This window comes from Rousettus aegyptiacus, unplaced genomic scaffold (genome assembly GCF_014176215.1).
Source record: "Rousettus aegyptiacus isolate mRouAeg1 unplaced genomic scaffold, mRouAeg1.p scaffold_m13_p_14, whole genome shotgun sequence".
NCBI lineage: Eukaryota > Metazoa > Chordata > Mammalia > Chiroptera > Pteropodidae > Rousettus > Rousettus aegyptiacus.
This window is the reverse complement of record NW_023416289.1, coordinates 30,179,316-30,194,138: the sequence shown is the minus strand read 5'-3', so window position 1 is coordinate 30,194,138 and position 14,823 is coordinate 30,179,316. Positions and strand designations below refer to the sequence as shown.

The 14,823-nt window shown below is 58.0% G+C and overlaps 1 protein-coding gene across 4 annotated transcripts in view; it reads left to right on the top strand.

The window, feature by feature from the left end:
* Nucleotides 1-14,823, top strand: part of PIEZO1 (piezo type mechanosensitive ion channel component 1) — a 63,878-nt gene that overhangs the window by 19,130 nt on the left and 29,925 nt on the right. For 2 of the 4 annotated variants that reach the window (XM_016129452.2, XM_036231546.1), the window contains one exon: nt 11,183-11,278. In XM_016129452.2, the coding sequence (XP_015984938.2) occupies nt 11,183-11,278 (96 nt within the window). Of the gene's footprint in view, nt 1-3,937; nt 4,662-11,182; nt 11,279-14,823 lie in introns of those variants that run through there. The other 2 variants (XM_016129449.2, XM_016129450.2) reach the window with 2 other exon arrangements.

Genomic DNA, 14,823 nt, shown 5'->3' with positions numbered 1-14,823 from the left:
AGTAAAAATGATGGGAAAATGCTGTGGCCTGCTGGCTGAAAGGGACTTTGGGAGGGTCCAATCTCCTGTGATGGAAACCTAGATAGTATGCCTGGCTCGTGTGTGTGTCATAGCAAGTCCCACCTTGCTGCCTGCTCCCTGGCCTCTCCTGAGTCCCCTGACAGCTCCTGCTGCATTTCTACCTCAGGGCCTTTGCGTTGCATGTTCTTCTGTGGGTTTGTTTCTTCAGCTCAGGCCCCGTCTCTTCACATCACTAGGTTTATGACCACGCCTGATGCATGACTGGCTTGTATGTGTATGTTTGTTATTTTGGGGGCCTGCAACAGATGTGGACCCCACACCCTAACTCACAGCTCGTGCTTTCCTACAGTGTGAGCCAGCTCACTGCACTGGTGGTGGGTGCTCTGTAGGAGCTCCATCACCCTCTCTCTTCCTCTGCCCTATGCATAGAGGAGTGAGGTGGCCGCCCTCCCCCCGGGGCCTGAGTGGCTCTGGGTAGGGCTTTTGTTGAGGGCAGTCAGTGCTTGGTGGGGTTCTGTCTCTGGGAGAGGATTTGAGTGGCCCAGGCTCACGGTTCGGATGAGAGGTTTGGATGACAGGCCTGTGTCCTGCCTGGTTCAGGAGAGTCCCCTGTGCAGCATGGCCTCATCACGCCCACCATTTCAGGTGCCAGTGATGGCGTCACCTCTGTAGAAACCCCTATCTGTGGAATGGGGCCACTTCTGTCATATCAATTAGCCTGGAATTCTGGGGTAGGAGTGGGTGTGGCCGTGGCTCCAGGTCCTGGAGGTCTTCACTTTTTTTTTTTTTTTTTTTTACCCAGCACTTAACACTGATCCTTCTCTGCGCATATCAGCATGGTCCCAGATGCCCCTGGACTCTTGGGGTCAGGCAGATAGTATAAGGGGACTGTCCAGACCCACCTCCTCTGCACACCCTGGAAAGCAGAGAGGTGGCTGTGCCTCTTTAGTTTTACAGTGAACTCATTCCTGAAGCCAGCATGCCCCTCCCCGCATACTCACCCTTGCTCTCAAGAGAGCCCTCGCTAGCCGCACCCAACCGCCCAATGCGCATTTGCCTTATGTGTGTCTCTTATTAAATCCTCACAGTCACCTGGAGAGGTCAGGGCCAGAACTGCTGTCCTCACTTTCTAGATGAGAGGAGGGTTGCAGAGGAGAAGCAGCCACTTGCCTGTGGCCTGCGGCCAGCTCTGCTCAGGGCCACTAGCCTCAGGCCTTTCCCAGCCTTTTTAGCCTCTTGCACAGAGGAGCTGCTCGCTTGCTCACCCGCTCGGGCACAGCGGCCTCATCCCAGGCGAGTGTCAGCCACCAGCTCACTAGCTGGACACCAGGCAGACCTGAATCATAACCTGGAACTACCGGCTTCACCTGGCCCCACCCCCGAGCTGCTGTCCTATTGCCACAGCTGTTTCTCGCTGTGCCCCCCTAGATGGGTGCCCTCTGTCACAAGTCCAACCATGGGCACTAGCAAATGGTACAACAGGAACGCTTTGCTGGCGCAGAGCTCAGGGTCCGGCTTGGCAGCCCTCGCAGGGATGCAGTGAAGACCCTGTCTAACCTGGTGGGAGTCAGCAGTGCCCTTCATGGTCTGGGGGTACAGTTCAACTGGGAGCCCCTTTTCTTGAAGCTGTTGGGGGTGGGTCCGGCTTGTCCCTAGGGAGTCTTAGTGACAGGGGTCTGGGAGGGTAGCGACCTGAGGATCAGGCTGGAGCCTTGCATACGCGGGCTGACCCCCTTGGAGAGGTGGAGGGCGTCAGCGTCCCACCTCTCTGGTGAGGCAGGAGGGCTCTCTCTACTGGTTTGGGGACCCCATGATGTAGGCTGAGCGTGTCACCCAGTCGCTGTGGCCCTTCATGCAGGCCCAGCTGTGACCTCTTCCTGAGGGGGATGAGGGGGTTGTCAAACCACAGCCTGTGCAGAGGTGGGGCCCACCACACATGAGGGCCCCAAGTCCATAAACGGATCTCTTCCTGGGTACCCTGCCCTCCTGCCTGTTTACCTGTGTCAGCTGCAGAGATGTCCGGGCAGATAAGAGCCTGGTCTCCTCCCACCCTGGCAGTGGGGGGGAGGGGGGTTCTGCACAGAGGTCCCTCCCTGCGGAATGCGGGCCCCACCCCTGCCCTGGAATCCGGCTGTGGCAGGGCAGCCAGTGCTGACCCTTCAGGGGAACTGAAAACATAACAAATATGTGCTCTCCTGACAATGGGCCACAGTCAGTGTCATCATCGCTGTTTTCCTGGGACCCTGAAGGTGGGGAGGGTATAATGGAGGAACGTTCCAGCCCTGCTGGGGAGAGGGGTCTGAGCCGCCTTGAGGAGTACGAAGTGCCCCTTCTTGCTCACCTGTGCAGAGAGCACCTGCCTGCCTGCTGTAGGGGGACAGGAGGTGACCGCGCTTGTGAACGCTTTTTGGTTGGGAGGCCTGGAAACAGTCATTGAGGCCAGGCTGCCTGTGCCCTCAAGGAGCAGTGCTGGTCAGCATGTATCAATCACTCTGGCCTGGGCTTCCTCAGGCAAGGCAGTGCTGGTTGAGAGCTGGGGCTCAGGTGTTCAAGTCCCCACTGCTCTACCTGTTGTCACCTTGGAGAGCCGTTTCCTTGCAGCCTAGGCCTACTCATCTGTGAAATGGACACAGTGGTATCGGCCTGGGCTTGTGTAGGGGTCTTGTGGACAATGCCTGTGGCGTTGTTGCTGGTGGGCTATCAGGACCCCCAAGACTTGGTTTAATCCGCCTACCCCCGTTTTGGGCTATCATGGGCACAGCACCTAACCTCTGGGACTTTTGACTCCTGTCCTACAAAGTTTAGGCCTTCTGACTGCTGCTGGGCCCTGTGGGCTGTTCCCGTTCCCTGGGCAGGTAGCCATCCCTTCCTACCACCCATCCGTCCCCTGTACTGTCACATGTCTGCAGCTGCCCCTCCCTCAACCTCTGGAACAGGTGGTTCACCGACAGCCTGGGGCTGCGTATGACTAGGAGGTGGCATGCCACTGGTGCTCTTTAAACACACAGGGATTGAGCGGGCGGATTCTGGGAGGCAGCTGCGGCTGCCTTGTCCCTTTTGTGGGGTTCCTCTGTGCCCAGCCCACAGCAGCCACCAAGCCCCGCTAGGCCCTGGGCACTCACCATGGCTTCACAGAGCTGATGTGGGGAAGATGCTTGACTGTGCTCACCTCGCCCTGCGCGGGTCACGTGAGCTGTAAAACCAAGGATCCCGATGCCGTGCTAATTAACCTGGACACCGTGCTAGTTAAGGTTGCACCATGGTGCCCAGGCTTCCCCCTTGCCCATGTCAGTACCTTGGGGTCCTTGTTCTCTGTGGACTTCAGGCAGACATACCCCTTTTCTGCCACAGGCCTCATTCTGTGAGACGAAAGGGATTCTTGTGACAGTCCTTGAGTTTTTAGAGCATTGTGAACTGCTCTAGAGACCCTTCCTCTTCATGCCTGGGTCTGTGCTACACTCTAAAGAGGGGTGTGCATTAGATGCATCCTTCATTGCTCTCAACTCTCCTTGTCCTTCAGAGCTGGGCTGGGCAGGGAGGCAGGAATGCCAGGCAGGGTCCCACCCCTGTGACTATCCATGCTGTGGGAATGAAGCCCCCCAACACTGCCAGTGTGTGCCCAGTGCTGGAGCTGCCAAGAGGACAGAGGGCCTGGCCCTTCGTGAGGTAGGCTTCCAGGATAGTGGGCGCTGCAGGTGGGACAGGGTCTCAGGTGGGCATGTACTACAGGGTGCATCACGGAGGGTGACAAGCAGGAGGTGGGGGATTTAGGGGCAGATGGCTGAAGTGCCAGGCGTTTCATGAAGACTGGCAGGCTTTGCTTGGGCTGTGGGCATGGCCCGTAAGGGAGGGTCTGGGCCAACCAGGCCCGCTCCCCACACTCCACATTTTGTGTGGTCACCAAGGGTCCCTGAGTGCCCAGAGATCTGAGATGCCAGGCTGCACTGCCCATGCAGACCCCAACGATAGTTCTTGTCCTGAAAGGTTAGGGGACACTTGGCCGACTAGGCCAAACTCGCAAGCTTTCCTCTTCCTGAAAGGCGGGGTTGACCTAAGCCCTGGGTCACCTCTGGGCCTGAGTCTGGGTTCAGTTTTCGCACCCTCCCTTGGGGGAGGGGGGCATGACAGATCTGAATACCTGAACACTGTGGGAGCCACTGTGAGAGTGGGGAGTGTAAGGCCCAGCTGCCTGGGCACCTCCAGTGGAGGGCAGGGGACAGCCAGGCACTGCAGGTGCCCCTTCTGCCACATCTGTCTTCCCTCTAACTCTTCCTCCTCTCCTTGCCCCTCCTGCCTGCTGGCAGAAGTTAACAGAGAAGTGTTTATGGGTTCCTCCTTGAAGCCAAATAAGGTAGAGCAAGCGGTAGGCTGGGGGAGGGGCCAGCAGTGGGACCAGGATCACCACTCCTGGCAGCTGTCCTGGCCTGGCAGCTATCATCTGGGGAACCTGGGCCTCCCATCCCCGGGCTCTCCCTGTCCTCCGAGGAGCCTTGCCCGGTGCCTGCCCGGTCAGGAGACCCCGGATCCAGTCCTGCCATTGCCACTGTCTTCTGGGAACTCAGATGACTCATGTGCTTCCCAGCCATCAGCCCCTTCAATGAAAGGAGAGCCTAGGCTGCGTGACCCAACGCCCTTCTGTGGTATGTTTCCTCCAGTCTTCTTTATTTCCTCCAGTAAGTCCATTTGACGATGACCCTAGTAACCCGTGAAAGAGTTTTCCTTGTAAAAATGGAAACCTCATAGATGGGGCCAGCAACCCTTCCGCACAGGTGAACACTGGCATCAGCTCAGTATTGATCTTTCTAGGCCTTTTTATACATCTATGTACACGAATACTGTTTGTGTTTTAGTTTTAGTCTTATGTGAGAAGAATCATAGTATGCATAGATGCGCAACTGGCTCATGGCGTCCAGCAGTGCCTTAGAGATTGGTTCACATTAGTTCTCTCTTACTATGTGCCGGGCACTGTTTCAAACTGCAGCCCCTGCAGGGTGGTAGTTATGATCCTTCCCACTTAACGGCTGAGGGAAGTGGGTTCCAGAAAGGCCCCTATCTCCTGCAGAGCGGAGTGGAACCATCAGATCACAGGCTCCAACCCTGTTTCACAGATGGGGGAACCGAGAGCCAGAGGAAGGCTGTGACAAGTTGCCTTGTTCCTGGCAAGGGGTCTGTGCCACTGAACCTCCTCCCTCTAGAACCTTCTCCTGACTAGTTAGCCCTTGGCCATCAGCCCTTTGCTCTTCGAACTAGCGGTCCAGCCCCGGGCACAGTAGGAGCGCAGTGGGAAGAAGAGGAAGTGGCCTTATGATGGGCAAAGCCCCTGGACTTTGGGCCCTGCTCCCTCCCTCTACCCATGTTGACTTTATTTCCTCCATGTGCCAAGGCTCTGGCCGTCCCTCAGCGGGGTCTGGTTGTCCCCTCACCTTGGTGGGAGGGTGGATAGCTCTGCTCTAGTCCTGGTTTCCTACATTGGACCTGCTGGCCAGGCCCCTTGCCCACCAGCTCTCTCCTCAGACCTGCTAGTCCTAGACTAACCGCCTCACCTGCCTGTCTGCAGACTGTCCAGTGTGGCAGCCCCTGCACCCTGGCCTAGGGGTGACCCTCATTCCCCCACCTTCCATACTCCGGGCCACTTAGGCCCACACTATTTCAGGGTGTGGGGGGTACATCAGCCCCAGTTCTTGGGCTCCCTCAGTTTCCTCACCTGCAAAGTAAAGGTAATGATAGTGCCCCTAGCAGGTGCACGGGGACAGTGACTGTGATGGTCATGGTGTGTTCACCAACCATCCGGGCCTCGCCGCCTCTCCCTGGGACACTGGCAGTTCCAGCCGTCTCTCTCAGGACCACTGCCCAGCCTATGGGTCACAGGGCAGTGTGGTGTCATGCTCAGGCTGCTGGCTCTGTTTCCTGGAACCTCCCTGAAGTTAGCACTAAAAATAACCGCCTCAGAGGGTCGCTGCGAAGGCCCTGTGAACAGCCACATGTGAGGTGCCTGCCCGTCACCACCACAGCCCTCTGTGCTGCGCAGTTTGCTTCACTTTATAGATAACGAAACCAAGGCTCAGAGCAGGTGGCCCTCACTCAGGGAAGATCTGAGCAGATTCCAGGGCCTTGGGGGACGTGTTCCAAGAGCTGCATGTGACCTGGGGTCTCAGGTGTCTGACATTCCCTGGGCAGGCCTCCATCTCCCTGTGGCCTTGATTGTGATGTCCAGTCCCTCTGCATGGAATGTTTGTGACTTTCATCGCTGGCCCTCCCCGCCTTCCCTTCCTAACCTAGCACCAGCTGAGACTAGCAGGGCAGTCTGTCCTTCTGGGCCTCAGTTTCCTCATCTGTAGGACAAGGATCTGATGTGCTGGGTGAGGGTCTGGGAGGGGTTAAGCTTGTGCTAGTTGGAGTGAGAGAGCTCTTTCCTGCCCAGCATTACTTTCTCTCCCCCCACCCCCATCCTATTGTTCCTGGCTCAGGAAAAGACATATTTCCCCCATGAGGTCACCATCCTGGCCACTGGCAGCTCCCTATGGGGAGGTGGGAGCTGTCTGGCAGTCCCTGTCCCCCATTCTCTGCTGTCTTTGGTCCCCACCTCCTCCCCAGATGAGTCCTTCCTTCTCTGCTGGAACCTGGAGCTAACCAAAACCTCCTCTATGCCTTCCCTGAGTCAGTTGGCCTTCAAGGCCAAAAGCAATACTGCCTCTTCCAGGCAGCCTGCTCTGATGCCCTGGGCTTTCTTGGTATAAACAGTCACAGTGGGGCCACGTTCATGGCCCTTAGACCAGCAACCCTGATGGACAGACTCGTAGTGTTCCAAAAGCCCTGGATGTGGAGCCAAGAGTCTGGACCTAGGACTTATCTGCACCGCCCCCCCCCCCGCCTCCCCGCCACGAAGCCCTCCCCTCTGAGAACCTCTGTTTCCTCATCTAAACAATAACAGAGCGCAAGAGTTGGCTCAGGTTTTGCTATTGAAGCCAGTTTGCCTCTGCTCCCGTGCTGGCTGGAGGTCACTCTTGCTCTGCTGGCTGGCCTCTCGCCCGGTCCCCTGTCCCTGATGACAAGAGGAGGTCAACAGGGTGGGAACATCACTCAGCCCCTACACTTAGTCCTCCTCCCCAGGCTGCTTTGCTAGGGCTGGGAGCCAGCAGCCCAGCTTTCCCAGCTCATGCCCCCAGGGCCAGCATCCAGAGCTGTCCGGGTGCCACCCGGTGCCCATTTGTAGCTTCCTGGTAGGGCTGATGGCAGAAGATAGAGTCAGGGAGGCCGGCCCATCTCACAGCCTGTCTTTGGGAGAGCTCTCACACTCTGGTAGGGCAGGATGGCTTGGGTGGGCTGTGCTCTGAGACATCCTGGGGCCCCTAGGAGAGCTGGAGCCTCAGTTTCCTCATCCATGTGAATGGAGACGCTCATCTCCCAAGGCACTCACTGCCTTTCACTGTCTAACTGTTGGATGTGTTGTCTGAGCCTCGACAGTGTCTTCCTCTGGGCAGGTCAGCTGTGTGCTGAATGAATAACGGGGGAGGGCATTGTTACCCACAACAGGGCAGGCCTTATGCTGGGCCATGGCACACGTGGATGCCCCCAGGGTGGGGCAGCAGCCCGTACACCCTGCACCGGGCCCGATGGGCCCGATCTGCAGTCCATTCCAAAGGGCTACCCACACGCTCCCCTCTCCCTGCGCCCTCCCTCTGACTCTTCACCTCCCATTTCCTGCTTTTGGCAGAGCTTCTCCGAGATTCTTTTCCTCCTGCTCAGCTTGGGGGTGGGGAGAGGATGGGGGAAGCCTGGCTCCAGAACACCCCGTGGCTCCACTGACAGCAGCAGACTGGGCTCAGGTCAGCCCCTGCCCCTCAGGCTCTGATTTCAGGGGCCGTGGACTTGTTTATTTTGATAAAATATACATAACATAAAATTTACCATCTTTACCGTTTTTTAAGTGTGTGGTTCAGTGGCATTAAGCGCGTGCTCAGTATTGCGCAATGATCACCACCATCCATCCACAGGGTTTTCTCATCATCCTGAACTGAAACTCTGTACCCATTAAACACTAATTCTACATTTCCCCTGTCGCAGCCTCAGGGTCTCTTACAGAGCCAGGCAGGGAGACTGTAGGAGACATGAGGTGGTGAGAACTTGTCCCCCCGAAGCTGGGCCTCTGCTTCCAGGAGCTTCCCTGGTGGCTATTTCACATTAGATGCCCCGTCACAGGCTTTGGGCATATCATCCCTGATGCATCTGTCTGGCGTCCCTGGCAGGTCAGAACATGAATGCCTGGGGTCGGGGACCTGCAGAATGGGTCCTCAGGAGAAAGTTACTCTGGTGGATGGGTGGGGTGGGTGTGTGAAAGATTGGATGGACAAATGGGTAGATGGTGGATGGTAGATGGATGGGTCGGTGGGTGGGTGGGTGGATGGATAGGCTGGTACAAAAGGGGAGGGTGCCACCTCTCTGGGGACGGGGCTGGGGTTGGCACTGTGGTGGGGAGGGAAGCAGAGCCCAGTAGCTTGAAAAGTGCAGTTCTGGAAAACGAAAAGGAACTGTAGAAGGCTCCTTTGCCATAAGTGCATTTCCTTTCTGCCTCTTGGGCCAGATGAGATTGATTTTTTTTTTTTTTAAATAAAAATGTATGATTGTTGAAAAACTTTAGATTTAGAGTTGAACTGACCACGAGAGCTAGTGAGTGCAATGGAAAGAAGCATCTTAACTCCCGGGGAGTGGGGGCACGCTGCAGTGTCCAGAAAAGAAGGCGGGTAACCCTGAGTTCAGGGCCACAGCACCAACCACGTGGTTCTTTGGGGATCCCACATGGTGGGGTGATAGAAGGGACTTAGGGGGTCAATGAGAAGGGACCGAAGCCTGCGTCCCAGCCCTGCACTCTGCACCTCACTTCTGTGGTTTGGTTTAAGCCTCCTGAGGATCCTTTGGGCAGGTAGTTTTAACTCCATTGTACAGATGCAGAAAGAGGCTCGGAGGGTGAGCTGGCTGCAAGGGTCATGAGGTTGGGGTGAGAGTGGCCTGGCTGTGAGGCCGGTGGCTCTGTCTCCGGACTCAGCAGCTCTGTTGAGGCAGCGCTGGCTCCGCTTACCTCCATCTCCTCTCACTTCCTGAGGCCTGAGCTCCTCGGTCCCAGGCGCTCTGGTGAAGGTGGAGATGGAGGTGGGAGGGGTGTGTGAGCTGGGCTGTGCTCCCTCTAAAAGACATCCTGGGGTCCCGAATCCTGGTGAGGATAGGGAACAGGCAGAGGTGTGGGCAGCCCCCCGGCACCACCAGTGACCATGGGTCTGGGCGTGAGGTCGAGTGTCAGCGGGAAGCTGCTGGAGTCGCAGTGGTCCAAGTTATTTGAGGAGTTCCTCCTTTGTCCTGGCCTCCAGGGTGGGACCACCGAGGGAGTCCAGCTATGGTTCTTGGCCCCAAGAACCAAACCTTTCTAGCACAAGAGGGCATGCCATCATCTCCAGCTAGTGACTGGCAGCACATGGTGCCACCTCTGCGGCAGCAGCTGCCCTCAGCCTGGTTCAGATACCTTTGTCTCCAGGAGACCCTGCGAAGCTCATTGTGGTCAGGGCAGCTAGAGGCTGTGAGACAGGCAGGGCCCAGGTCACACCCCAGGGGGACCCCCATGCTTGGAAGGCACAGTCGGGGTGTAAAAGCATCTCTCAGATGAACGCTGCCTGTTGGCGTCCTCCCCAGAGGCCTGTTATTCTGGCCCATTTTGTTCCCAGGGGAGATGACCTGGCCCTGGCTTATTTTAGCACACCCCACCTGGCCCTGTCACCTCCCCAGGGAACATGGTCTGTGTAGCCACGTCCACAGCCAAGCTCCGAGTCAGTGTTTCAGCCCTGGCTGTCCAGACAGCTGCTAGGGGGTGGTCTGAGAGATGGTTGGGCTTACGGCTGGCACTTAGGGGTCTGAAGGACTGAGAGTAGAGGTGCAACACTGGCCCCCCTCAGCAGACGGTGTCCAGAGCCGGCTTTTATTCCATGCCTCTTGGTGGGAAGGAAAGAGGTCGGGTCCCTCTGCTCAATCACAGACAGCTGGGCCCGTGGGCACTGGTGCCTGCCGAGTTCCGCCGTGTCCTCTGGGCCTGGGTGGGCAGGGCTGGGGTCAACCTGGGCCTGCTTGCTAGTGGCAGTGACTGAGGAGCGGCACAGGCAGAGGGGGCTGAAGCCCTGGGGACCTCTTCAATGGCGCCTCCATGCTGCTGGCCCCACTGGGCAGCGTGCAGTGCCTCTTGGGCACCCTGGGAAAGGCTGAATGGGCCCCAAGTTCCTGTAGCATCTCCTTGTCATCTCCTGATAACCCCTCAGTTCCTGGGGTGAGCAAATGAGGTTCCTCTGGACCCCGTACTACACTTTGTCAAGTTAGTGTCAAACAGGGTGAGACTCTGGAAAGTGCCCACAGGGTACAAAAACATGTTGTGGAGTTAATAAGAGGAAAAGCGGGAATGAGCTGTTGACACAGAGGCAGAGGCAGGGGCCAGGCCAAACACTCCTTGCTGGGCAGTGTTACTCATGTGATGTGTAGGATTCTGGGGGAGGCACAACCACGGAAATCGATCAGATGACAGGGGCGGGGCCACTGCAAAGGCGGCCCGCTGCGTCTGGGGAGAGCAGGGCCGTGTCCCTGTGGCTAGACACAAGTGCGGGCCCCAAGAGCCGGACCCCAAAAGTCAATGGTGCTGTATGTTGATTGAAAATATAAAATTCTAAAAAGAAGTAAAACCAAGTTAGGAAGATGAGTCACTACCTCAGTGTCTGCTCGCGGGAGGATGGACATGGCGTCGTATGTGCCTGGGACATATGGGCAGGACGTGACGAGATCCACACGTTTCTACAGGGAGCGATCCCCAAAACGTAGCATTAGCGAGCAGACTATTAGGAGGACTGAGTGACAGAGTGCATGCACTGAGTGACAGGACGTGTCAAGCGCTGTCTGTGGACACAGTGTGACAGTGGACGTGCCCTGAGTGACAGGTGGCGTGTCATATGTTGAGCACCGTGACTTGTACATGCAGGGAGGTGGGCCACCTTGCGGGGAGGACGAGCACAGATTGGGGGGACAACATTCCGGGGGGCAGTGTCGTGGGGGGTGAGGCTGGGGGGTGACGCAGGGGGCGCGGGGCTGGCCCTCCCGTGCGTGCAGCCATGCTAACCATGCGTCTCCCCTGCAGCTTGCCTGCTCCGCTCCAACGCGCTCTCGCTGGTCTACCTGCTCTTCCTGCTGCTGCTGCCCTGGTTCCCGGGCCCCTCCTGGCACAGCATCCGAGGTAAGAGCTGGCAGTAGTTCCTCCTGCCTGGAGCTGGGAGGCGCGGGGCTGTTCGTTCGTGTGCACCTAGCCCAGGCATCCAGTGGGAGGGAGGCGCTAGGTCCTCTTCAGAAACCCTGGGCAGTGGTTTAACTCTCCGGTTTAACAGCCATGGGTAAAGGCTGAGCGGTTCCACGTCTCATTTTCATCAGAGACCTCTGCTAATTTCAGAATCCCTTTTCTGACCATGCATTACAGGGACACGCTGAGGGTTGTTGAGGGGATTCCCCTGACCCTGGGGAGTCTCAGACCCAGGGCTGAGGGCCAGCTAGTCTTCCCACAGGCCCCTCTCACCCCCTACCCTCTCTCCAGCACTGTCCGTGCAGCCCCTCTGTCCGGCGAGTCTCCAGCCAGCCCTAAGTCCAGCCGCCACACTGGCTCTCCCTGCCCCACCCACCCCCATTGAGTCAGGCTCCATATGTTTTCGTCTGGTTCCCGTGGGGCTTCGGGTAGCCAGGCACACCAAGTCTCCATCAAAGTCCTGAGCTCCTGGAGGGTGAGTCTCAGTCTGTATAAACCACACAGATGGATGTGGGAAAGCCCATCGGGGTGCTATGACCACAGGAGGGTCTGGACAGTGGGGGCCACGGTTTGGACCCACCTGAGAGGGTCTGGAAATAGACAAGTCATTGCTCCGTCTCAGGATCCTGCGTAGGAGGGGGATGGGGCATGTGCAGGAGCCCTGGCCCCTGCCCAGCAGCACACAGGCAGGTCCCCTGTGGAGGGACACGCAGAGCCGCAAAGGATGACATCGGGCTAGATGGCAGGAGGGGCCCCACCCCTCATCCTGGGGCTCCTGCCACCCGCTCTCTGGGTACTTCAGTGTCCATTTTTGTCCCAGCTTTTCAGTCAGAAAGTGCTCAGGGACCCGTCCCTGAAGACTGTCCTGTGTCTCTGGGTGGGAAGGTCCCTAGGTTTCAGAGGGTGAAGAGAGGGACCCAGGCTTAAAAGAGGGTCCTGGGTAAGCAGTTTGTCAGCAGCATGAGCACCAACACCCATCAGAGATGGGTGAAAAGTCACCCAGCAGGCAGGCCGAGGGTGCAGCTAAAGCCATGCGGGGAGACAGGCACTGCCCCTGGGAGGTGCTAGCTGCAGCAGACTGGCCCCTTGGGGGCCTTGGGAGCCTCTGAGTTTCCTGTGGCTGTTGAAACAGTCACTGCACTGAGGGGCTGGAACCACACATGTTTATTCCCTCAGGTCTGGAAGTCGGAAGACCAGCTCCATCTCCCAGGGCTAGAAGCACGTGTCACAGGGCTGATTTCTCCTGGAGGCTCCCAGAGAAAACTCATTTCCTAGTCTTTTCTGGCTTCTTGGTCCCCAGCTCCTCCCTCCCTGGTCCAGGCCGGCACCCTGACTCTGGCCCTCCTCCCCTCTCCCAGTGTTAGGACCTGTGATTACCCCGGGCCCACCCAGAAACCCAGGATCAGCCCATTTTAAGGTGATTGACAACCTGGTTTCTCTTCTCTGTGTGAGGAAACTTATTTATTACTGGGCTTGGACGTCCCATGAGGGGTCATTCTGCCTCCTGTAGGGGGACAGGTCACCCCCTCCCTGGCCCATCGCAGGCTCTCTCCACTGCGTCTTTGCTTGGGGCATTTGCAGGAGGCTCTAGTCTTGGAGCACAGGGAGAGTTCAGGTGCAGAGAAGGGAGGGGCCCCAGCTTAGGCAAGTGCTAGTTGCTACTGGGGACCAGGCCAGACCCCTCCCAGGGTGACTCAGCTGTCTGCCCAAGACTCTCAGCTCAGGCCAGTTGGGCCCCCCTTCCCTCCCTGGGGGAGGGCCTGCTGGGCAGAGTCGGCCACCTATGCCATCCTCTTCTCTCCGTGGAGCCAGTTCTGTCTGTTCCCAGGCCGTCAGCTAAAAGCCACTTGTCGGTAAATATTTCAGTAAATATTTCATCCCCTTTACGTGACTGGAAACACTTTCCTCTGATCAGTAGTGGAGAAAGTACAGGCTCGGGCCAGGGCAAGAGGAGCCCAGAGTAGGGAGGGTTAGGGCGCAGGAGGAGAGGCACTGGGAAGACTTCGCTCCTGGCCTCTGTCTGTCCATCTGCCAGCATGAGAGGCCCTTCAGGGACGGGAAGACTGGGGGTTTTTCCGGGCGGGAAAGAGGAAAGTGGGAGGCCTGCCCATGCCCCAGTGCCTGGTCTAGGCTTCATGAGTTGTACAGTGCTGGGCCTTCGCACTGGGTCCTGGAGGAAGGTCCGATGCTGTCCAGGGCCCCCATGGGCACTGACCCCTGACCCCATCCCCACATGGGCATCTGCCTGAGCCGAGGGGAGCTGGGGTGGAGCTCTCTGTGCAGGGAGGGAAGGAGAACGGAAGTGTCTGCCTCAGTGTTTCCTCAGAGAAGTTCCAGCACCTTCCTTGGTCACTCTGGCCGGCAGTGGGGGCACCACACAGGGGCTGGGGCTGCGGGCATGGGCCATGTGCCCACAAAAGGCCGGGCGGGGATGCAACAGAAGCTGTAGGAAGACCATGGGGTCAGCTCCCGGTGACCGGATTAACCTTTAGGGACTTCAAGAGGCCCGTCCCTGCCTTGGAACAGAACCCACCTGAGGCTGCATGCTGGCACCTGGGCATTGCTTTAACTCAGGTGCTTGCACGAAGGGCCTGGCAGGCAGGGCCATCTGGTCCGCTTCTCGGGGCAGTGCACCTGAGGAGCTTGAATGTCCGTTGGATGAGGAGATGAGGTGCCCTGTGTGTAATTCTCGTCATTCTCGCCTGAACAACTTCATGCCTGTGACCAGAAGGTGTCCCTCACCCAGGTCTCATCAGAGCAGATGATACACCCCCTCCCCCAGTAGGGCCTCATAGCTCAGACTTTGGTTTATGCCCTGCCAGGTCCCTGTCCCCACCTCTCTGGACCCTCCTCGATGAGATGGGGCCTTGGACAACTGGAGGACACCCTTTCCCTTGGCTTCTCAGGGCATTTCCTGGAACACTCCTGTGCCACCCTGAGGGATGCCGATGTACACCCCACTCACCTTGCTCGGGGCGTGTGTGTGTGTGCGCACGCGCGTGCGTGTGTGTCAGGGGTGGGGCCTCTCATCACAGCCCAGCTCAGCCCCAGGGTTCACACCACACCTACAAGGGGCCTGGGCAGCCCCAGAAGAAAGCAGTGTGAGTGGGGCCTTCATGGGCCCCAGTTCAGGTGGAAGGCTGGGGATCTGTGAACTGCGGCTGGGAGGCGGGCAGTGGGAGTCAGGACCCCGCTGAGGGCAGGGACCCTCTGGGGCCTTTGCAGACAGAGCAGCCACCATCAGGCCAATTTGGGGGCATTCATACCCAGGGCTCCCACTCTGGGTCAGACAGATGCTCTTTTATAACCGCCCTTTGGGAAGGACCCCGCCTTCCTGAGCTTCTGTGACCCACAGCCTCTCAGCCCCACTCCCTGTTTCTCTGGAGATTCCTGCCTGAGCCTGAAGCCCCTAAGCGGGAGGGGCGATTTCTGTGCCCACCGCTTCTCCGCCGCGCACAGAGGTCGGGGGCACCTGCCACGCAAGG